Source organism: Falco rusticolus, chromosome 4 (assembly GCF_015220075.1).
Source record: "Falco rusticolus isolate bFalRus1 chromosome 4, bFalRus1.pri, whole genome shotgun sequence".
Classification (NCBI taxonomy): domain Eukaryota; kingdom Metazoa; phylum Chordata; class Aves; order Falconiformes; family Falconidae; genus Falco; species Falco rusticolus.
This window is the reverse complement of record NC_051190.1, coordinates 7245599-7269470: the sequence shown is the minus strand read 5'-3', so window position 1 is coordinate 7269470 and position 23872 is coordinate 7245599. Positions and strand designations below refer to the sequence as shown.

The 23872-nt window shown below is 41.5% G+C and overlaps 1 protein-coding gene across 3 annotated transcripts in view; it reads left to right on the top strand.

Annotated features, from left to right (window-relative positions):
- POC1A (POC1 centriolar protein A) overlaps positions 1-23872 on the top strand; it is a 59549-nt gene that overhangs the window by 30716 nt on the left and 4961 nt on the right. For all 3 annotated transcript variants that reach the window (XM_037384909.1, XM_037384908.1, XM_037384910.1), the window contains one exon: positions 15726-15866. In XM_037384909.1, coding sequence (XP_037240806.1) covers positions 15726-15866 — 141 coding nt within the window. The remainder of the gene's footprint in view (positions 1-15725; positions 15867-23872) is intronic.

Genomic DNA, 23872 nt, shown 5'->3' with positions numbered 1-23872 from the left:
TTTGATGCATCTTGTTCAATGTGAGCTGTAAGCTAAAAAGCAGTTTGTGAATCCGGGTGTTTACGCCTGTGTCATTGCCTCAGTTGGAAGATAAGCTTCTAGCCAGCATCTGTTGCTCTGTGGCAGTGCCTTTAATCTTATCAACTTAGATCTTCCAAGTTAGATCTCTTAGATCTTCTAAGACTTCTGGGCTACTAAACTTATGTTCTTTCTTAAACATAGTAGTGTTTTTATTTAATATGTATTCAGTCCTTTGCTGGAGGTGTTGTAATAGCCATAGTATTTTGTGATAAATGGGATCTGAGTCTGCAGCTCTAAATGATGCCTCACTATGTGGAGTGTTCTGTAAAGAAAGCAAACAAACCAGAGGATATTAGTGCTAGGTGGGTGGGAGAGGCTGGTAGGAAGCAATCACATAAGGAAGGAGGAGGTAAAAGTGTTTATTGATCCTCTGCTGGTTTTGGCTAAAACTGACACTTCTTCCTTTTCCTCGTCTCCTGTGTTCTAACTGTAAATTTATGTGGGCTATGAAACTAATAGTCCAGTGACTTCTTTGTTTATTAGCCTGTTGAACTGGACTAACTTTATCTGCTTTAATTTAAGATATTGTATAGTATAATTCTGGGCTGAGATACAGCACAAAGAAAGCTTTTATGGGAAGAAGTACTTTTTTTGGTTTGTAATGTTCCATGGAATGGCTTGAATAGTGTAGCCGAGGTGGCTGCTAATAGGAGATTATGGTAAGTTTGTCCCCAGCTGTACTGCTGTTATTACTAGAGCATATTATCCACCAGTAACTTAAGGAAAAGAAGGAAATCCTGAGCTCTTCTACAACTTAGTTCTTCATTATAAAACTTTTTAAGATGTGCATTGAAGGTAGCTGCTGAACAAAACCCTTGAACAGCAGCTAACCACCCTGAACGTCTGACCTTGCAACAAAACTATTCCCCTGTGGAAGAGGGTTTACCTGTCAAAACCTCTAATAGATGCAGCTGGGACCAACAGTTTGTGCTACTGACAGGCAAATCCGTGTCATGTGGTGCTGGTAGACAAGCAGTTGCTCTACTCACGCTCTGAGCCTATGGGAAACAGGGCACCACGTGTTCTTTGGGGTACAATATATTGGTTTGGACCAGGTGCTGTGTTTTTGCAGAGGGCAAAGTGAATATGTGCTGAGTCATGTGGAAGAGACATACTCTGGTTTGGGAACCTAAATTACTTCAAAGGAGCGAGTGTTTTGAACTGCTACCCAAATGCAACCTTTGGGCTTGGGCATGCGGCATGGGAGCTGCTGATCCCAGCAGTGCCACCTGAATACAAAAAGTGTTGGAAAGTTACTGAGTTATGTGCCACTTGCAGAAGATCAAACTGAATGATAGTCACTGGGACTCTTCCTGTTTACTCCTTGTGCAAATGTGATGTTACCTTTTGGTCTGAATAGCACAAATGATGCTTCCACTAGATCTGCCAAATTAGCTAGGAGCATGAATAGAGACTTGTAAATTCAGACTTTGTCTGCTTTCAACAGTAAAATTCTCCCTGGTTAAAAAGCAGGGGTGAAGCTGGTTGCAATGGAGAGCTTGGGTGCTAGCTGGCACAGCTGACACCAGCATCTTAGTTGACTAAGTCTGCTGATGCAGTGCAATGATGTGTTCTCTTTTATGCAGTGAAGAACTTTGTTTTGCCTTGTAAGTGTGATGCAGCTCTGACCCGCTATAAAGGAGCGGAGTTTCGATTTTTGTCTCAAGTCACATGGTCTGATTGGTGCTGTCAAAGCCAATATAGTCTAATTTTTTTTTAAGGGGATCAGCTGTATTGTGGCTGCCCTTTACAGGAATGATCATATACCATACTGGGGCTTGTACCTGGTCTCATCTAAAAGCTCCCTATGCTTCACGAGAATGGAAATGTAAAATGAATGGAAATGTAAAATGGAATGAGTACTCACTATCCTTGTATATTAGGTTATTAGGAGTGCGATGCTTTAATGCTAAGGCAGTTATAATTGCTAAAGTTAGAAGGGGAAGAATAAACAATGTAGTTTGAGAGCTTGTTTTGAATACCATATGTTAAGTTTAAACTTAGAATTGATATGACATGTTCTTTGCTGTTAAAAAGAAGCTGATATCTCTGAAAATGGCTTTGTTTGCAATTTTAAATATAACCTGAGCATAGAGACCTTGGCTCCATAATAACTTGTCTATTCATGACAGTCTACTTTTCAATTGAATTTCATTACTTACATCTTTTAGAATTGTATTATATTGGACTCTTAAAGAGTACTGTCACTGCTACAACTTACTGTAAGACTTAAATTTCCCTATAGATTCAGTTCCTCCTTGTTTTGAGCAAAACATTTGCTTTTTAATAACGAAGTACTTATTTTGGTGGATTTTGTGTAGTTGAAATTAGTTATTTTTCCCATCAAAATCAGGCTTGGAACTGCCACCTGTGGCTCTTGATTTCATGCCAAGGTTCCTTTTTCCTTCAATGAAAAGTGAAGCTGCTTCATCTATCTCTACTGCTGTGTTAGCTTGCTAGGATTCTTCTCTTGAGTAATACTGAGATTTTGCAGACATTTTGGGATGTAACTACATTTAAAACGGGTAGATAAGTTGTTATTTGGTTTTGGTACCCTTAAAACACATGAGCATGGTTCTTGACACATCTTTAATCTGTTTTCTCCCTTTACTTAAGTCAGAGTATTTTTCCAAGGAGAGCTTATGCACTCATGTGTAGTTGTATAATTTTTTTTCTTAAACATTGTGAAAACACAAATACTAATCAAAACAGTGGCTGTGTAAAAATTGTTTAGTATCTGGTTTCTCATGGGGAGAGTCAGACTAACATGCAAGTGTTAAAGAATAACTGAACACAGGCATCAAAACTAGTTTGTCATGAAGATGAATAGGAAGAAAAAAGAATTCTAAATGACTTGTGGGATGAAAGAGGCATGAAACATTGTCAAGGTTGGTGAGCTTGAAAACAAACTTGCTCTAAAACAATTTTCACTTCCATGGGCAGAGGGAGACTGGAGACTTTAGAAGATGCTGGTTTCTCAGGCAGTTGGTTAAAGTTCATTATGAATCAGGGTATTGGGCTTGTTTGCAACAATAGGCATGAACTTCAAAGTTGCTCTGCCCACCTGCTTGTGTTTTCTGTAAATATATGAGGCTTGGGAGATGCAGCTTGCTTTGAAAGTGAAATTGCTCCATTCAAGGGCTAATGCCAATGAAAGAGAAGCTCATGATGAGCAGGAATTGCAGTCGTGACTATGGTGTAAAAGCATAGACACAAAAGTCTGATAAAACACTAAAGCTGCCAGAAGTGAATTATAAATACCTGTTAGCATGGTTGTGAGACTTCAAATGTTAGACTAGAATTACAGTAGCTCTGGAATAAATGCTTACTCTTAAATTATAAGCTAGCATTTGTTGCTATTAAGTGTTGCAGAATTGTCTTGAAAACTGAAGGGCAAGCACTCGTACATACTGTATGAAGCTGATGGGAAGAAGTGAAGTCTTACAGTCCTGCATATTGATCATACAAGGATTTGTTCGCTTTGAACTAGAATCCAAGGGGTAAGAATAAATTCATGCTTTAAGCTGTGATATTGAGTGGTGAGGACCTAAGGGAAAGTCAGAATAGGAGGTATGGACTTTGCATGTGGCTCTTATGCTTGTTCTGGGGTCAGTCACTGTAAGCATGAGTTTCTGTCTATATGAAGAGTTGTGCAGGATCAGATCAAAGGACATGTTTTCACAACATATCAAATCTATGTAAGATTGATGATAAATCAGTGAGCATTTATCATAAAATTTGCTCTTTCCAGAGAGGGCAGGCAATGTGTTTTATTTTGGGGGTTTGTGGTGTTTGGTTGGGTTTTTTCCAGATACAAGCAAAGCTTCGTACATGCAGTTACAGCTGGTGTGAGTATACAAGAACACTCGTTTCATTATGAGACAGATTTGCTCCGATTGTTGACTAATTCCAAGAAAACTACGTATGGTCAAGTGTTATGAGCAGACGCTGAACAGTTGATGTCACATGGACAGTTAGAAAGTGCTTGGGTGCTCAGATAAACCTGGACACTGCAAAGTAGGAATAAAAACATGGTAGTATAAGCCAAGTTGGTAAACCGTTTTTCATGCAATAATTATGGAAAATAGGAAATATTAATTGATATAAAGATTCTTTACTGAGTGTAAACTTAAACTTTCTTTAGGTATGCTGTAACTGTGCAAAACACTACTTTGCAAAGAGGGAGGCTGTTAAGGAGACTTCAGTCTAAGCCTCAGCATATAGCTTTCTAAAGAAAAATACTTGAAAGCTTGTTTGTGTTGCAGTGGCAAAGCTGTCTTGAACAAGGGGAGTGGGAGCTTGAGATGTCCAAAAGAGTGAAATGCAGAGTCTGCAAGGGTTGTGTGTAGTCTGTTTGTCTCAAACTTAGGGGTTTTCTGGTGAGAGAGGTAATAGGTACAGCAGGACATAAGCTTACAGGTGATGGGAAGTGTTTCTCTTGCCACTTCAGTTGTGAATTCTGCAACCATGTAACTTAAATATATGCAGCTTAGTTTTCAGCTGCTGGTAGGACTCTGGGAGACCTGCTCACGTGAGTGCGTGTGCAGACAGAGTCAAAAGCAGGTAATCCCTCGGTAGGGCAATTTGGGAGACATGGGCAGAGGTGCAGAGTTGTCCTCTGTCACTCTCTTGCCAAGAAATCTTTCTGCTCTTTTAAAATTCAAGAGCACAGATGTTTTAAATATCTTTAGCTCCTCTGAAGTTAAATGGTACTTATCTGTGGAGCTAACAAATGTGAAAGCTAATGGCATAGCAGACTTCACAAAGTGAAGCTTGGGAGGAGCAGCACTTTAGCAGAAAAGACTTAAGAGGCCTGTGACTCTTCAAATGCATCTTTCAGTTGACAGGCACTTAGGCCTCTTTCTGCACTGCTGGGTTTAAAATTTTCTCCAGCCATTGGACTATGCTTGCTTCCTCAGTGGCAATTTTTCCAAAACAGTTCTGTTGAATAAGATTGGAGACTAATTCCAAAAAATGTGATCCGATCATAAAGTTGTCTGAGGCCAATAACTGAATGTCCCCAGCTGCCTCCACCCACCTCTCTCCTTTGCTGGTTCTGTGTTGTGTTTGGTGACCTTGGGTGCCTCCTGTGCTCAGCCCCTGGTCTCTGTGCTGACTGCAGCAGTTCATTCTGTCAGCCACTCATTCCTTGTGTAAATAAATTCCTCTGGAGTTACTCATAGGCCAGATGTGCCTTTTCTTTTTTTGACCTTTTAGCTTCCAAATTGGTAACTATCTCTAATTTTGGCAATTGCTAATACTTATGAATACTTCTATATGGGTGGTTTTTTCCTTTCTTTTTTTGTACTTGCTGTGAAATCCCCTCCTGGGAAGGAGTTTCATTGCACAGAGCTGCAACTTTTTGCAATTGGATGTGGATGTGTGTTGTCATTTGCACCTCCTCCACCCCCTTCTATTTATTTATTTTTAAGTGTTGTAAGGGAGGAGTCCTGTATTCAACAGCAGGGGATCCAGCCTTCAGGATAATTGTGGTCTGCAAAATGATTATTTTTTTCTGATCTGCTTGTCACCTTGTTTTTCAGAGGATGCGTTCCCACTCCAGGAAGCTAGCGTGGTACTTGATTGTCTTCCTCTTGGAATAAGTAGGTAGATTATTTACTTAAAAGAACAACAGTGTGATGAGTGCTCAGGATGTTTCCACTGCTCTCTACCCTGCTTGGCTGTCCAAGCAGAAGCTTTATAGGGATCGGTAGGAGACTTACTGTGACTGATCACAGGACGCTCAGGAGCTCTTCCCCCCATCCTTCACAAGCAGTGCAGCTGCAGATGGTTACCCATAGCTGCCTAACCGTCACTTTTTGTTCGTTGAAGGAAGCCTGCTCATGTAAGCCTGTTGCAACACGTGATCTTGTAATTGTGATTTGTAAGGAGACAGAGGTTCAACAGGAACAGAGGAAAAAGCTTCTACTTTCCTCTCCCTCCTGTGGGGTGTGGACAAAGCTGGGTCTCTGTTTTGGCCTGCAGCTGAAGAGGCTGTGCTTGTAAACCTGCGGAGAGCCAGAAGGATGTCATTTTCTTTGATCGCATACGTCCTCCTTTTAGCAAGAGCAGCTAGTAGTTCTTTCTGTGCAAGAAGCGTGCTCCTGTGGTGTCTTCCATTCATCTTTCTGGAAACCAGAGATTTAGAGTGGGATGAACTCTAACCCTCAACAGGTATCAGACACTTAATTGACTAAGGGAGCTGCCATGGTGAGCCAGCTTGGCTAGTGGAGAATGTTTGCTACATCTCTTTCTCCCTGGTTCAGCATCCTCAGACTTTGGGAAAATAGTAATTTTGCCCACTGTGGTAGTATGGTTAGTAGGAACTATGGCTAATGAGGGCCAGAAAGGGCATGCTGCCCATTCATTTATAAACACATGTTCTTGTTAGCAAAAGAGATAGAAACTTGGCCTTACGTTGTGTGTTTACAGGCCTATCTTAACTCCTTCACTCTGGTACAGATAACCTGGTTCCAGTCCAGAACATCGGGCAGGAAGGCATCAGGGTTGCATCATCTGTTTTGTGGGTAGCCCTCAGTGGGGCAACCCCTCGGTTTCATCATTTGAAAGGCTGATCCAACTGAGTTCTAGAGCCTGGCTTTAATTCACTGGAGAATACAGTGTAGTAACAGTACCAGGTTTCTTCATACAGGATGCCAGAGTTCATCTTAGTGGAATGGGATAGATGTATTGGTTAACTGGGCTCTTTGTGGAGCCTCACTGCTGGTCTCACTGATTTTTTTTGCATCTTTATTTGACTGGCAGAGGAAAAAAACATGGTTTTCTCTCACTCAACTGAATGAGTATCTACCTTGCAAGCAGCTAACAGCAGAGCTTCTTTCTGGAAGATACTCTGGGAAGCCTCTGTTAATGGCTAGCCCTCTAATACTCTATTTCAACTTTTTCTGGTTGTTGCTATGTGAAACTGAATTTTTCACAAGCTAATGGGTTTTGCCCATATGTTGTTGCTCTTTCCCCTGAAACTTTTGGGTTTGCTTTTCTCTTGATCTGGTTGATGTAAGGAGAAGGGTGTGCATGACAAACAAATGAAAGCTTATGCCTTCTGATTTTGTGCATTAACATTTTCCTACCGTTGTTGCAGACTGTTTATCAGAATTTTATGATTTTGATGAAGGACCTAAGAGAGAGGAAGAGGCAGGGTTATAGGCACCCTCAGCTTGGCTTTCCAAGAGACTAAAAATGACTGCAACAACCAACAGCCTTGTCTGTTAGTGGATGGGAGCAGCTGTGCTGCTACAACTGTTTTCCCTTATATTCTGGTTTGACAAGATTTTTTGCAGAAGTAAGAGGATCAGCTTTTAATTTCTGTCATCTTACAGCAAATGGATTTGTTCTTTAAGGCTCTGGAACAATAAGGCAAGTCCTGACAAGTCATTATTGGTCAGAATAAAAATTGCCTTTTAAGTTAAGCACTCAGACTAATTAATGTAAATTCACCCACTTAGGTTGCTGCTGTATGTGGCTTGTGTTAATGCTTGAGTCATAATTCAAAGAGGAGAGATGGAGGCAAGATTTATATTTTTTTCCAAGCTGGTATTCTGTGTCAGCTTTGAGATGGAAAAAGATAGCTCAAGCTTGAATAGTTTCTAAGATCTCAAATTTTTCTGCTGAAATTCAAACTTCAAGAGTAATAACAAATGAGCATGTTATAATGTTTGTCTGCATATCTTTACATATGTGTATGTATACATAGCATGCATTATTTATACGTAACATACACGGACAGGCAAATGATATGTATGTAACACAGCATATACATACCAATTTCATCAGAAAGAGGCAAATTATTCTGATGAAGAAAATGAGCTGGAAGCTGTTCACACTTCAGGAGATCACTGTCTGTTTTGCTTCTTGCCTTGGAGACTGTTGCATTTGGTGTAAAAACCTGTAGCTGGATAACCCAAGGCTGAGGATAAACACTTCTCTTGGTGTTTGGCTGCTCTTTCTTGGGAGCTTTTCCCAAGAGCGATCTTAAATGGGGCCAGGGAACAGTAGTTCAATTCTTGGTGAAATTTTTTACCAATGGTTCTCATGTTTTGTTTCCACACAAAACTGTTCCTTTGAGATTTTTGGTGGTCTCCAGGAGCCAGTGTTAGGATAGCCAGCTGAGCATCACCCGTACAACAATGCTTGTTTATTCCATACTAAATTCTGGAATACCTCATCATATCTCCTAACAAAACAGTAGGAATGATAGGAGGGGAGAATTTGGTTAAGAGAGGTAAAATGCTTAAGCAAAGTAGGAAAAAACAAATTAAGATGTTGAAGACTACCCTTAGCTTTTCCTTCTCAAGTAATACAGACCTGCTTTATGTTTTAAACTGCTGGTAGTCATTACGTTCTACTTGTCTGTGCGCTCTTTCACTGGGCTTTCAATGTCTGGCATTACTGTTTCTGATTTTCACTCATCACAGCAATGCTGTTTGTGCTTTTGGAAATGTAATACAAGCAAAACTTTCACGTTCTTCCTCAATGTTTGTAGAGGGCTTCCTAGGTATTTAAAATGTAACTTGAATTGGAAAGGAGGGGACTACTGAAGGTAGTTGTTCTGTCTTGTTCTATCATTTTCCCTTAGTAAGACTGTGAATTAATGTAGTATTGAATTAATTACTAATCATTTGGAAACCCTAGCTTTGTGTAGAGTTATATTCCTTACTTGTTTTGGGTTGTGGCAATCCCCTTTGCCAGAAGTTATCAGGAACTGTGACTTCTATTTCTTCCGGTGCCAGATATGCTCGTCCTTGGGAATCTGTGCAGGGGATCTACTTTCCTTCAATGTTTTGTATAACACAAAGATGACGTAGCACAAAAAACAGTGAGCCTGATCTCAGCTGGCACACAACCAATTGATGCCATGATGCTCAGCATAAACCAGCTGAAGAGCATAGACAGCATGTAGCATGGATGCTTTTAGCAGTCTGCATAGATACTTGTCACGTGAAGTTACCTTGAAAGCCATGATACTAATGTCTGTCCCAGTTTAGAAGTGACACAGAATGTAGAGGTAAGTGGACCAACAGACAGTGAACCAAAGAGCAAGGTCACTGAAACACAGGAGAGGAGAGGAACAGCTTTTCCTTGCTGGCAGGCAGGCAGGAGCAGGGTTAGGACCTGCTCTTGGCCAGATTGCCAAAGTGTCACTTGCGGTGGTAAGGTGTTACTATTTCTGTAAGCACATACAAATGTCAGTCCAAGTGCAGCCTTCTGTGTCTAGACAGGCTGGTTTCATGCATGTTTGAGTACTGTAGCTGGCCGTTAGCTGTTACCCCTGTTTCTTTGCTTCTTGGCAGTTTGGTCAGCAGAGCGGGATGGTATGATGCTGCTTCGCTTAAAATACACAAACCTTAGTCCATCCGCCCACCTCTGCCAGGTGTTCGCTTAGGCTTTGGCACAGGAGTGCCTGAGGATTTAGAGGGGTTTGAGATATACCTATTCACTCAATTTCTTCTTGGGGTTATCGCAGACTTAATATTTACTGGCTTATGGCAAAATACGGCTGTTATGGGTGCCAAGTTTTAATGTTTTAACTTGGTATTTGTAGTAGCACCAATAGGGAGAAGGGTCCTATCTAAGTAATTTCTGGCCTCTTGCGTATCTAACCCAACTTACCTTTCCGTGTGAAGCAAAGATAAAAGGGAAGTAACATTCTTTTCACCTCTCTTCTCCACACACACACACCTCCGCCCCCCAATACCTGTCCATTATTGCAACTTAAATCCTGAAATAAGAGGTGAGCAGGGATGAATGGTCCTATAAATTGTTTCACAAAGCTAATTTAACTTGTATCCTATTTCTAGTTGTTGCACTATGCTGGTTTGCACAGTAGATGTAGAGTAACGCAAGTCTTAAAAGAACATTGATTGCTCCAGTAGTGCTACCTGGAAGAGGGGATGCTTTTCCAGTCAGAGAAATGTGCTTGTCCTTGGAGAGCTGTGTTCAGTCAATGAAATTTTGTGTGTAGCAGGGAGAAATGAGGTTACCTCTCAGTTTTTAATGAGTCCTCCAGTCTAGCATGGTGTACTCCATCTGACCTTCTGTGGAGCTTACCTTGAAACTAATATGCTTCCACTGGATGTCACTGTTGCTCTCTGGGAACACATTTAAAATATCACTTTACCTGTGGTGAAAATGACTCCTTGAAATAGAAGACTTTTAATGATATTTCTCTCTCATTTGGATTAGTAGAATTGGGGTCCAGATAAACAGTGTATGCCACCTCTGGGAGATTTCTGCTCCTCTGTTGTTTCTAGGGGATTTTTTTTTCAGCTCAGGCAGTGAATTTAATTGCACTTTGTGAATTAGAAATTGGATGTCTGTATGGAATTGAAGACATTAGATGTGTGTGTTGCTTAAAGGGCATGCCGTCTTTCTAGATACTTGAAAATTAATTCTTGATAATATCATATTCTTTCTAAAAAAAACCCAAAACCAAACAAACCCTAAAGAGTAGATATACTGTGGAAATTGGTTTAAAGGGACTTAACAGTAGACCTGAACCTGCCCCCCTCTCACTGCTCAGTTCTTCTCTTCCAGTGGAGAGAGGTGAAGAGAAGGGAAAATAAATATTTCCTCTGCATTGAATTATAAGAATCCTACTTTTTATTAGTAGGTGTGAAATTCGGGTAGGTGGTTATCCTGTCAATATATCTTCTAAGTATCACCATTTAGAAAGCAAAATGGCTTTTTTTTTTTTTTATCCCTTGCAGTTTTACTACAGGTGTGCATGTGTTGTGTAGTTAATATTTGCCCCCCTCACCCCCGATTAGCACTATTAGCTGGCAAGTATGCTGCTTAGCCAGAACAATTTTTGTATGAGGCTCTGTAAGAGACCTCTGGAATGAAGGCTGTTTAATTTTCCCCTTCCCCCAAGTAGTTGCACTGTGCTGTCTTTAAGTGGTTGCTATAAATAAATCACTTCTGTTTTCCCTTTGTCACTGAGAGCTGTATTGTATTCTGAAACTGCTCATCTATTCTTCCTTTAATGTTCAGCTGCTTCTTGCTATAGCACGAAGTGCTTAATACGCAGATGTTGTAATAAGATATTTAATGGCAAATACATTTATTCGGTTTTGCCAAATAAATTGTGCACTTGAACTTTGACTAAAATAAATAATACCTCTGCAATACTGTCATTGTTTCTGATGCCTGTCCCCAGGATTCAGCTAGCATTTTACCTTGCAGGTGAGTCAGACAGGAGTACAGGTGTCTCTCTGTAATCATGATGCTCATCAGTGCTGAGACTGACAAAAAGCCAGTGTGTATTTCAGGACTCTATATTTTTGCAGTGTTTTTTTTAAATCTGTTAGAATTTAAATCACTAGTGGCTGGCTCACCACATGATACAGGTTGCTGTTAGGAGAAGGGTGGCTGTAGTTTGGTCTTTGAAGGTTCTCTTGTTCATTCTTATGGACAGTAGCAGTGGCTGACTTTAATCCTCTTTTACAAAATTTGAAAAGGTTTCAGTCTAGGGACAGTTCAGTTCTTCCTCACTTAGGTGCACGCTTCCTTTCAAATGTACTGGCCATTAAGGTAGCGGTAAGTACAAATTGTAGTGTGGCTGTTAAGGGAAAGTTTCCAAGCATTTCCCTCTTTTTAAAATGTAAAGGGCAAATCTTCCCCTGAAGGACCCCACAGTGATGCTTACCACTGTCAAATCTGGCAATTGCACGAATGATGCGGTAGATGCAGCCTGGTTGCTTCTGTAACACAGCTTCAGTGTGTCCCTGCTGGGTTTGAGCTGTGGCAGAAGCCCAGGTGTGTGCTTTGGCAGACGACCTGTCCCTCTGAGCAGTCTCTTTCCAGTTTTTTTTTAATGAAGATGGGTATGTTTGAGCTCATCAGGATGTTTGGCAGCTTTCTAAAAATGAATGTCAAACAATTCTGGGTGTCCATTTGGATTTAGGATACTTATAAACTACCTCAGTATCTGCCCTGTGAAATCCTGGCTGTGTTTTCTTAGCAATCAACGCGTTCCTTGACTGTAGAAATTGGAGACTCTGGCATGAAAAACCTGAAAGTGTTAAAAACAAACAAACAACAACAACAACAAACCCCAACCCCTGCCTTTCTCCTTGACGCCGTGGTGGGAAGGCCATGGTATTACCGTGTTCAGAAGGCTTCTGTTAGCTAGTAGCAGCGGGATATGCTTTGGGTAGTGCCAATACAAGTTACCTACTTGGACTCCTCAGCCTCTTCAGAAAAAGTGAGCTGAAGTTAGGCTAGTGAATCTGATCCAGGTGAATGCAAATGCTCTGTTTAAACCTGTGAAAAGTGCTGTGCCTTTGAGATGCGCTAGTGTGGTGTTTGCTTTGGCTGAGCCTTTGCTGTTGTCCTTCTGCTGTTCCGTCCATGATGGGCCGTGCTTACGGCCTGCAGCGTTGCCCTGTGTGTCCAGCTGAGAGCGTGCAGCATTTCAGTGAGCTCCCCCTTGCCCTGGACATGCCTGTGTGGGACAAATCCAGGCTTAAGCCTTGTTGAATGCTGTATGTAGGGCTCCTTTTTGAGAAGCCTGCTTGGACAGGTCCCGGACTTCAGACTGCACCTTGATGCTGTCAGAGTGGGTGGGATGAGTAGGAAGCCAGAGCAAACTGACTTCAGTTTTTGTGCCTGGTTGTGGGCAGCAGTTCAGTGCTGTCTGTAGATGTGCGTGTTGGGTACTTGGTTTTTGCACCTGCTCTGACAGGGTAGGTTAGGTAGGATGTGCTTGTTCCTAGAACTGAATATTCAAAGACCTTGGTCAGTTTGAAAGCCTCCCTTTTGGAAGTCATACTCCGTGACACATTGACATAGGTTTTTTTATTTGCTGGCTGGATGTGCCCCTCATTAGGTAGATCAACTAACCCAGAACTTCATTGCTGAAGGCTGTAGCTACAGGTTGTCTTCTTGTTGATGACGGGCTGTAATGAACCTTTCAGGCAGCTGTGGTGTTTGAAATGGGGCAGTATGCCATATTGTCATGCTTCTGTTTTTATAAGTAGATATACTTCTGTTCTTGGGGGTGTCGCCACCATTCAGAGTACCTTCAGGAACCCACATGGGCTTTGTGGAGGTGGCTTGCTTGACTGCTTGTGGAGGTGGTACATAGCCTGTGAGCTGATCAGCAGAATGTAGCATCTGTGACAAACAGCTGCTGCTGCCCCAGGCTTCAACTTGACATGATGAGGAATCACCTGACCCCTAAAGCATCGGGTGTGGGAACATCTCTGCAGTATTACCCTTGCGAATATGCCAGACTCTTAAACTTTGTGGACTGGAGCAAAGATAATATCAACTGAGTTCAACCCAGCAGCTTTTTATGAAAAGCTGTCTGACATATGCTATAAAGATAGAGGGAGAAAATATGTTGGTACAGTCATTTTTCTGCTTCTGTGAGTCAGCTTGTTCTAATGGGTTTTGAAGTAGATAGCTCATCATCATTTGGGGTTTTTAAGTGCAGGTTGTATGCAGTGTTAGCTCACTCAAATTTCTGCTGTGCCATGATTGACTGGCCTAAAGTTACATCATCAAAATAGAATAGTCAGCCTTAAAATAACGAGAAAACATGCTTTTTAATGCTAACTATCCATTGAAAAGCAGTGTTTGGGGGTTATTGTTTTTACTTTTAAATTTAAACAGCAAATAGAAGCTTTGTAAGGCTGGCTTTATCTCATCTCTGCAAGAACATATTTTAGTTAATTAAATCAATGTATCAGTGAACAACATGTGGCTTTCAGGCTGCACAGGAGTAGTTTTGAGTGTGGCTCCCATGCCGTGGCTGTGCAATGTGACCTGGACTGTGGGCTGTGTTGGCCTAGGGCCTGCAGATAATCCAAATTATCCAAGTAAGTGGGAGGAAGCAAATTAGCAGAGGCTGGTGTGGCTGCTACCCCCTGATAGCCAGCTCCATCCCAAGCCTGTGGCATAGCACAGCGATCCCTGTGGAGCAGTTAAGTGTATCCTTTCCTGCTCCTTGTGTGAAACTGGTCTTGTGATGCGTAGCTGTGTGAGGGTGGTTTGGTTGGCAGGATCTAGGAGGTGTGGTTGGCCCATACTAGGAGTCGGTGGACAGCAGCAAGCCATTTGCCTGTCAGAGCCTACTACTGCTGTGGCCTTTTTTTGTTTTTCTCTTCCTTGCTCCACCTCCAGCTTCCCTGTGCAGTCACATTTCTGTTCCTCGCGCTGTTTAGTGCTTATTTTGTGTAACTGGTGAGCTGGACCTCAGCCTTGGGAGCCTTTCTGTGGCCTGAATCAGTGACTCCCACCAGCACAAGGTTTTTTATATGTATTTATTTTTTAAATACATATCTTTGTTGTGTGTGTATGCACATACATGTGTGTGTATGTATCTTCATAACCCACTAAACAGTTTTGCGTTTAAAATTTTGAGCTGGTCAAAGGTCTTGTTGCAGCTTAGTTGCAGATCTGCATACAGCTGGCATCAAATGTAGAGGTGAGCAGGTAAAGCGGTACAGTGCTGATGAGAAATGCATTTGTAGTAGTGCATATGAGAGAGGAGATGGAAGCAACTCTTCATTTCTTGCATAGAAAAAGCACATGTGGGAGAACTTCTAGAGACCATTTTTCAGTCTGTCAGAATTCCTTGCTGCTTTGTTGACTTCCAAACTTCAGTCATATATGTGAGTAGTAAGTGCATGGGATGGAGCTGCACCAGGCCGTGGAGAACCATGTTTTGAGGGCTGTGATCTTGGCTTTAGATTCAAATCTTGTCTGTTAGCATAAGTTGAGAAATTTAAATCTGCAATTGCTCAATCTGTTGGCTACCTTGTTTAGTTACATAAACTTCTCTGAACTACCTCTGGTGGTAATGCAAGTAAATAATGCAAATAGTGTTTGTTCTAGAAGAAAGATAAAGATAACAGTTTGAAAGAAAAGGAAAGAAAAATAAGTTCTCTAGTAGAGATCTATTTGTGCTTTTAACACTTAATTTATTCAGAATGAAATACTTGAGCTTGCATATCTAAAACAGTTGAAATTGAAACTTCAAAGTAAACTTGTTCTTAACCTCATTGAGGAGGGAAAACCAGTTCAAGATACAAACAAAATTAAAATTACTAAATCAAAGCTGCCTGTTTTAATGCATCTTGGAACATCTTGCTTCTGCTGAATTTAACTGCGGTACAGCATCCTTCTTACAACTACCAAACACGGAGAGAGGCTTTTACTTTACTGTTGAAGTAATTGGACTCCTCTGTGAAGCTTACTTAATTCTTATAATTTGGATGTAGTGATTCTATGTGGCTCCAGTAAGTCTTCGTTTACCTGTACAGTCTATGCCTGTGTACCACATGAACATGCCAGAGCTCTTTGCACATATGAGACTTTAACCTTGCAGGATTGCTTCAAGATTGTTATCTAAGGTTTGCCTTTCCTGATGGAGATTTAAAAACAAACAAAAACACACACAAAGAACCCAGGAAAAAACCCTCCACCTGGGGAAGGCAGAGAAGTTCTGTAGCAACTTTTCCTTTTCCAGCTGTGGCAAGACCAATTCCTTTTCTCCTTTGCCTGCTTTTAATAGCATGTCCCAACATAAACTGTTCTTCACTGTTTACCCTCCGTGAAACAGAAATCCTTCTCCAGTTGTTTGCATCTCAATAACAGATTATGTCTGATTATTTTTCTAGCAATCAGAAATGGATTGTGGTATTCATCTTAAGAAAACAAAAATGCAGGATTCTGGTAGGAACCACGAGCAGCAAGAGGAGGAGAGCAGTCTTGCAACTACCTTGGAGCATATTATGGGACAGTTGGATGTTCTGACTCAGGTATGGTTTGCCGTTTAATTTTGTAATAAAAGGGGAACCTCTGACTGGGAGAACTGGGAATGTTTTGCAGTAGTTTCATGGAATGAGTGTGACTAGTTCAAAACCTCTGCCTTTTAGTTTTTTTAATGAATCTGTCTTCATCCTTGTCAGCTTCTGTCAGTTCCCTCACATTGACTTCCAGGTTGCGTCTTGCTCTTCCCCGAATTCCTTTATGCTGCAGTGTAGCAGAGTGCTACTTGAGCTAGCTCTGGTACCCTGTCCTATTAGCCAAGAGTTATCTAAAGTGATGCCTAAAGGAGTGGTTGGCAGTAGGACTCTCTTTTGGTGAATAATCTCTGTCTCCTCTCTCCCAGGTAAATTCTGTTCAGATCCCGCTCCTCTCCCCCACCCAGCGTTCACCTACACAGTCCAATTTCTGCAGTGTTCTCCTCCCATCAACAAGTCTGGGCCCTTCTGTGCCTCATCTCTGAAACATGCTTTTCACCCACAGCTAGCAGACAGCTAATCCCTTGCTGAAGTGTTAACATGCAGTTCTTCCTCAGAGTCACTAAGCAATGCTTGAACAGTACCAGCCATTAATGGTGATCATCACAGTATGTGTTTACTTATTAAGAATGTGGGGATAGAGCTGTTTTTTGTTTAAATAACTTCTCATTCTTCCTGTGAAGAAATACCATCTGATTATTGTCTAGGGCTGAATTTCATTGTGTATTTTTGAGGTATGTGAGAAGCAGGGAGAAAGCATGGGATAGTAAACATTGGTAATCTCCTGTAGCTGAGACTGTGGTCGTAGGATGGAAAAATCTGTGTGGGAGTGTTTTTCTGTGAGTTTGAGTGTTGTTTCTGAGGCAGAACAAGCAGGTCTTGAACACTCGATATTGAACGTACTAATAACTAGTCTGAGTTAGCTCTCTGCTCTTGAGAAGAAGTACTTGTCAAAAAGTGTGAGATGATGGGTTGGAGGGCCCATTGGGGGATTGAAGTAGGGCTGACTGAAGGATTAAAAAACATTCCAGGACTACAGACAGTCTGAAATAGTGTAGGGTGAAAACCAAAAGGTATTTAAGTTAATTTGGCAGAAATGCAAAAAAGCACTTTTCCTGTGATCTCTAAAAAGCTGAATGCTGGAGGGGGGAGGAAAAAATCTTGTATGACATTGGGCCCTCATGCTTGTGAGTAAAATGCAACCCAGTGTATACACAAAATACTTTCTTACCCTTTTTACCTCTCCCTAGTAAGTTTGGAATGTGATCGTTATCTTTCATTACATAAATCAGATCCCCGCTTCTGATGATGAATGTGTAATGTCTCTTTTTCAACCTCATAGGTGTTTAGAGAAGGCAAATATTGCAGTAAACAGTATGTGTGGGATTTAAACTAGATATAAGCAATGCAAACATCTCTTGAAGATGTAACTGTAGAAAATTCCAAATGTTATTTTAAACCTAGCAGAAAGAGAAATTGAGATCAGTGGGGGAGGAATAAATTAGTAGGTTATAGGATAAAATTGGAAATAGGCCTGAAATAGTAAAAAACGAAAAATCTGCCTTGAGTAACTCTGCATTCAGCAGCCTCTTACCTTTTTTGTAGCTTTTTTTGCCATCCTTGAAGTACTTAATTTCCCATTGGTTCTAATCTTTGTATGTTGTATTTTGTATTAACACCATCTTAATGCATTTGTACAAGTAGATGTTCCTGACGCACCGTTGAAATGGTTTCATAATTCTTCATTTTCATGCCAAGGTTTTTATATTTAACAGCGAAACAAACCAACACCAAACAAACTTAAGCAAATGAGCCCGGAAGAAGCCCTTATTCCTAGAGTAAGGGAGGAGGTTCCTCAAAGAGGAGGGATGCTGGCAGGTAGCGAGACAGAGCTGTGGAAGGTAACTCTGGAGGGCATCTGCTTGCATAGCTAAACTTTGTTTTTTCCAATGCTGATGGTGTGTAACAGAGAGGGGAATGCAGCTCTGGCTGCCCATGGCATAAGCAGGGCCATATGGGTTAAAGGAAGAGGACAGGGTGCCTGTGATATTTCCAGAAACCCTCTGTTTGATAGAGAGATTTGTAGGGTTTTCAGGAATTTATAGTTCGTTAGCTCCATGGGAGCTTGGTTATATTTCTGATGTGGTACCTTGAAAGCCCCTGTTATCCCTCTTTTGTGCAGTTGGTGACTGGGAAGAGCCATAGCGTGCAGATGGCTAGCAGAGATCCAAATGAAATTGAAACAGCAGCAGGTGGTGGTGCGTTGGTTGTCTTTCCTAGCCATTTCTGCCAAGGTACAACTGGGTGCTGCTCCCTAGCAGCAGGTTCAAACCAACATTGTGTGGTTTATATGGCAGATTTGGGCCTGCTGACTTCTTTTTGTCGAAGGGGGACACCACTGCTGCTTTGAAAATGGAACAAAAAGCTTTCATAAATAATAGATGTCACCTAATAGACACCTAATAGATGTCAGTATTTTTCCTTTCTTGGAGGAGGGCTGAGGATGCTGCTGGTACGCTGTTATAAATCATTAGTTCGTAATTCCTGAGTGCTGTTTGTTTAAAAGAGAACTCCCATGGCATAAGCAGGGCCATATGGGTTAAAGGAAGAGGACAGAGTGCCTGCGATATTTCCAGAAACCCTCTATTTGATAGAGACATTCGTAGGTTTTTCAGGAATTTAAAGTTTGTATGGGAGCTTGGTTATATTTCTGATGTGGTACCTTGAGTTCCTGTGCTCTTTTTGTCATAGTTTCCAGCACTGTTAACATGATGTAATGTACCAGTAAGGGAAACTTAAAGTTATGATAAACTACTTCAGGAAATCATGCAAATAACAAACCTGATTTATTTTCCTAGTATTTTTTGCATAGCTATCCTTTCAAGGTTTATCATGCTAAATGTAGTATGATGTGAAAGTGGAAAGGAGAGAAAATGCATTAAATTTCTGCTGGAAGATTTAATGGGAAGACATCAGCTGAAGTCTGTCATCTCTTGCCAGTGCACAGCTTTGTTCGGAGCCGCACACTTGAAGATGCATTTTCTGCCGCTCACCAATTATCAGTACCTTCCCTCTGTTGACAATAGATTTCCAGATGAAGTGGGGTGTCATGTACTTAGAGACAGCAGGATTGTGTTTATTCCATTAAGGGGTCTCTTCCTGCCAGGCACCAACCACAAGTAGAGGCGCTGAGGCGTTGTGCCCTGCGCAGCAGGATGCACCTGAGCAGACTTGCTCCTTCAGTTCGGCACTTCAGCGCTTACTAGAGAAGGATGGGTCGGAGGAAACCCATGGCTGCTGGGTACCACATCTAGCATTAACCGCTCTAGCAAATAGATATGGCCCTCTCAGATTTATAAAGCTTCATTTTTATGTTGTTGACTTTGTGCTGTTATTTCATTCTTTAAAGTGTTGGCAACTTTCTTTAAACTGGTCTTTGAATAAAACCTTCCTCTTTTCTTCTTCACCAGAACTCTGTCAGGACGTTTTTGTTTTACTTCTAAGAAAGTGGTCTAATGTGACCTGACAAGGGTCTTCAGATAATTTTTCTAAATGTGGTTTGTGTTTGGCCATACTTCACGTGCAAATAAAGAAGTTAATGTTTGACTGCCTTTTTCAGAAGAGCAGCACATGCTTAATGCTGCTGCCTTGAAGGACGGAGTGAAGTTGGGATCCAGACATAAGCCAGTCATTTCCAGTAGTTTTGGATTACTTAGATGCCCTTGTGCCCCTTTGTAGGAAAGCAGGCAGTTCAAATCTGGCAAAGGAATCAGGAAGGTGAGAGTAATAAATAATACAGATGCTTTGCTCCTACCTTTCCTGCAGCAGAGTATCTTGTCAGTGTCTCCATGTTGAAGAATCCTGTTCTTTACTGGCATTTTAGAGATGTGAAAAGGAAGAAAATGTAAATTGTTTGTCAATTTATATTTTTTTTATCAAAGGCTGGATCTCAGTATCTCAGTGCCTATATAAAGAGGTGGGCTGAATATTAAAGTTTTCCCTTAAACAAGGTGATTTTATCTCTTGGATAACTTCCTGGAACAGAAAGGCGTGTTTTGGCTGAAACAAAAATGGAGCACATAGTAAGAGTTTACTTGGGTCAAGTGCATTTTTGCCCTAGCAGCTGAATTTCTGCATTTCTGAAAGAAGACCGATCATCTGTGAGTGACCATCTTGGCTGCAGTGGAAAACCTGCATTTGCAATGACATCTTCAAAAATTTGTGTACTCTCGTGCTCGCTCCAAACACCTGCAGCTGCCATGTTCACTCTGGTAATCTGTAGCACTGGTGGGCAGTGGGCACTGAGGCAAAAGCTGCTGGTTTTATATGGGAAGGAAGATGTCTGCTCCAAACAAAGAGTTCAGAATCAGGTTAGCATAAAAATTCATAAATAGCTGCGATAATCCACCCACAGGAAACAGCTTTATATACTTCCCCAAACTAATCTTGCATTAAGCTGGGAGAAAACACAACAGTGAAACAGAGAAGGCTTGATGAATATGTAAAATAATCCAAGCCTGAACTGAAGCTCATGTAAGATTAAAGGATTATTTCACTCCAGAAAAGATTGCAGAGGGAGGGAGGAGAAGAATTTTTTAAATAAAGTTCTTTAGCATAAAAAAAGATTTGGATACAAGTGAGTTGCTGCTTAATTAAAACTGAAGATGTTTGTGTGTGCAATGCTTATAAAGAAAACAAGTAAAAGCAGATTTTTTTAGTCTTTTTTTTGTTTTGTTTTGTTTTGAGATGTGGTCTCCAAAGCCTATGTTGGTGAGGAATTAATGTGGCCCCTCTCTTCTGTGAGGTACTGAATGTAAGTTAAGCAACTGGTTTAGCAGAATAAATGCTTTTATGACTTCAAGTAGTTACAAGTCAAGAAGAACTTCTTTTCTCATTTGGGTCATAAGCACTGCTACCTCTGCCTTACACAAATGACTTGGTTTCTGTGTTGCTCTCAAGCCCTGAACACCCACTGGCTACAGGTGGACCCAACACACGGGGGAAAAAGTGCAAGCCGTTCTTACTTCAAAATAAATGGCCTCAAAACCAAAACACTAATAGAAACATGTTCCCATCTGAAAAATCTGTGAAATGCCAGATAAGCTTGCCTTTTAAATCTTAATTTAAAGGACATAAAGGCTATTTCTCATGAATCAAAGCCATCTCTTGGAGATACAGTAGCTTTGATCTCTCACTCAAAACCAAATGAAGTACCATGGTTGTTGCCAGTCCTCTGTTTAATATTAGAGCTACTTTTTTTCTAAAATTCACTTCAAAAATATGCTTGTTACAAAATCTCTTAAGTCTCGATGCAAATACGTATTTTTTCTTTCTAAGACTGTTTAAATTAAATTAACTTCTAGGGATACTGCTGTATTAGCAGGACACTGTCTAAAGGCTGGATTCTCAGCTGATCATCTTTCTAGAGGTCCACAGGACCTTCACCTTCTATTATCCTTCAATGGGGAGGATTGTTTTCTTAAGTAGACCTTAAAGACAAATATAAATTGTTACTCAGTCACTGGGTACCAGCAGCTGGGTGAATTCAGCAGAGTGATTTGCATCCTTTCAGAGGTAGGTCAGGGGAAGGATATGGAAGGTCTTTGAAGTCTTTGTGGTTGGGGGAGACCTCTAGTCATTTGGGGTTCTAACCTCTATACTGTGCAGTTGCTGTCATGGTATGTGCTTGGATATTTTGTTGTAGTTCATCATAACTTTCATACTGTGTGATGAAACTTGAAGTCTCCTGCCTCCTTTTGCTGTGCTGGTCTAGCCCCAGAGGTCTAGGAGCTCTGCACCAAGCAAGCTGCCCCTACCTGTGCAGAAGCCTGCATCTATTCCTTCCAGAAACTTCAGGATCTGATGCAAGTGCTATCAGTTTAGCTTTGGTGGATAACTGTCAAGACAGAAGCAGCAGAGATGAGTGATGAACCATTTTTAGTAAGAGGGCTGTAAATGGAAAGGCTCAGTTACAGATGGTTTGTGTGCCTTGTCCCCGCACTGTGTGGAAGAAACTGGCAGAGCCTGTGGCTCATCTTTGTGGCCGGGATTGATTTAATACAAAGGACATCCTTTTCTGTCCTCCAGGGTCCCTTTGATCACTGTGATACTGGTATTGACCATGCTGCTTGGTCTGGCAAAATAGAAAATTCTAGAATTTTTAGCTACTCTTGTATGGTTTTCCTACTGTAAAAAGCACAAGGAGCACTGCAAGTGATCGCTCGTTGCTGTACTGAGTCTGCTGCATGAATAGACTCATGCAGTAGACCAAAGTTGCTCCTATAATTTAGTTAAAGATTGGTTAACTGTGATTCAAGCATCTACAGAAAGTGGAGCGTACTGGAGAGATGGCAGCTGATAATCACAGAATGGTTTGGGTTAGAAGGGACCTAAAGATCATCTAGTTCCAACCCCTGCCACGGGCAGGGACACCTCCCCCCAGCCCAGGCTGCTCCCAGCCCCGTCCAGCCTGGCCTTGGGTGCTGCCAGGGATGGGGCACCCACAGCTGCCCTGGGCACCCTGGGCCAGCGCCTCGCCGCCCTCCCAATAATAGTAAGGTGGGGTTAGCTGGGAAATGCTGGTTTCAGATTTTTAAAACTACTTCCTTCTTGTAGTGCTTTGGGTTGCTAAATGTAAAAAAAAAAACCCTTTACTTTTCAAGTGTTGTGAGTAGCACCTGTCTGTTGGCTGAAGAGAGCTGGTAGCACTGTGAGCTCTTATGCTGTGCACTGGAGAACAAGACATGGAGGCTGTTTAGGATCTGGAGCTCTGCATAGGGATCCTGATGAGGCCGGGTTAGTGCTAGCATTTGGATTTCTGCAAGCATTGTCATGTATTCCTAATCCCTATGACCTAACAGTGACATTGGATGAATGTGCAAAAACTGAGGGGGTGTGCAGGAATTCCTGACCAGCAGCTGGGCAGCAGCACTGACCGATACCTTCCTGCCTAGCCATGCTGAGGTCAAGTATTTTCTAGTACAAATGCAAGAGTTTGTGTAATTGGAAGTGTGTTACAAAGTAAACCCAGAAAAATTCATGATGCTGTGTTAAAGAAAGATTGAGGGGAAGACTGAAACACTAGATGAGCTGTCATCTTCATTCTGAAATAATCAATATGCTATCCGTAAACCAGCCTGGTGTGAAATATTCTATGCAAATAGGTTTTGTGAGAATTCACCTTTGAGTTTGCATTCAAAGCAGTTGAGATGGTGAGGAGCTACAGAACTTACTTTAAATGTCTCTGGGGTAGCAGATCTTGTTTTAGTCTAAGCAGTTGAAGAGCTATCATTTCTCTTAGAAATCATTTCATGTTAAAAAAAACAAACCAATAAACACCACAAACCACCTAATTATGTATTTGATCTCTGAGATTAAGGCTTTGACCACTACAGTAGGGCTAGTCCTGACACACAGAGAGCCGTGCATGCATAGTGTTAATAACTGCGAAGGCTTCGTACCTGGTTATACTGTGAGATGGGAGGTTTACGTCCTTGGCGAGCCTGAACTGCCAGCTTTAGCTGAACGTGCTTCAGAGCATACTGAACATCGGTAGCTGTGTCAGGTCCCGTCTCAAAACTGTGTTAAGGTACGATTTGCCCAGGAGGAGGGCAGCCTAGCTTGCTTTAAGCGTGCTTAGTAATAGCAGGGGTCTGCTTTGAGTTTCACTAGGTGTAGTTGCTCAGACTGAAGGGAGGCTGACAGCAAGTCAGGGCAAAACTTAGTATGATAGGAGCAAAGGCTGCTTCTTACCAGACAGGTTCATGCTTGAATCTCGGTGGCTTTTGCTGCATGAATTCTCCCATGAGCCTTCTAATCTTGCAGCTGGCGTTTGGTATTTTGAACTGCTGGTGGTGGAAGGAGTTAACCTTTTTCCTGTGAAAGGTAGGTAGAGCTACCTCAGTGCAGACTGTTCCTGTGGTAGTTTATTTCATATGTTGCATTAGAGAAAGGGCTCCCAAGTTTAATTTACCTGGCTATTTGTTTATTCCTCTTCCTGCATAGGACTGCTTTTATGCTCA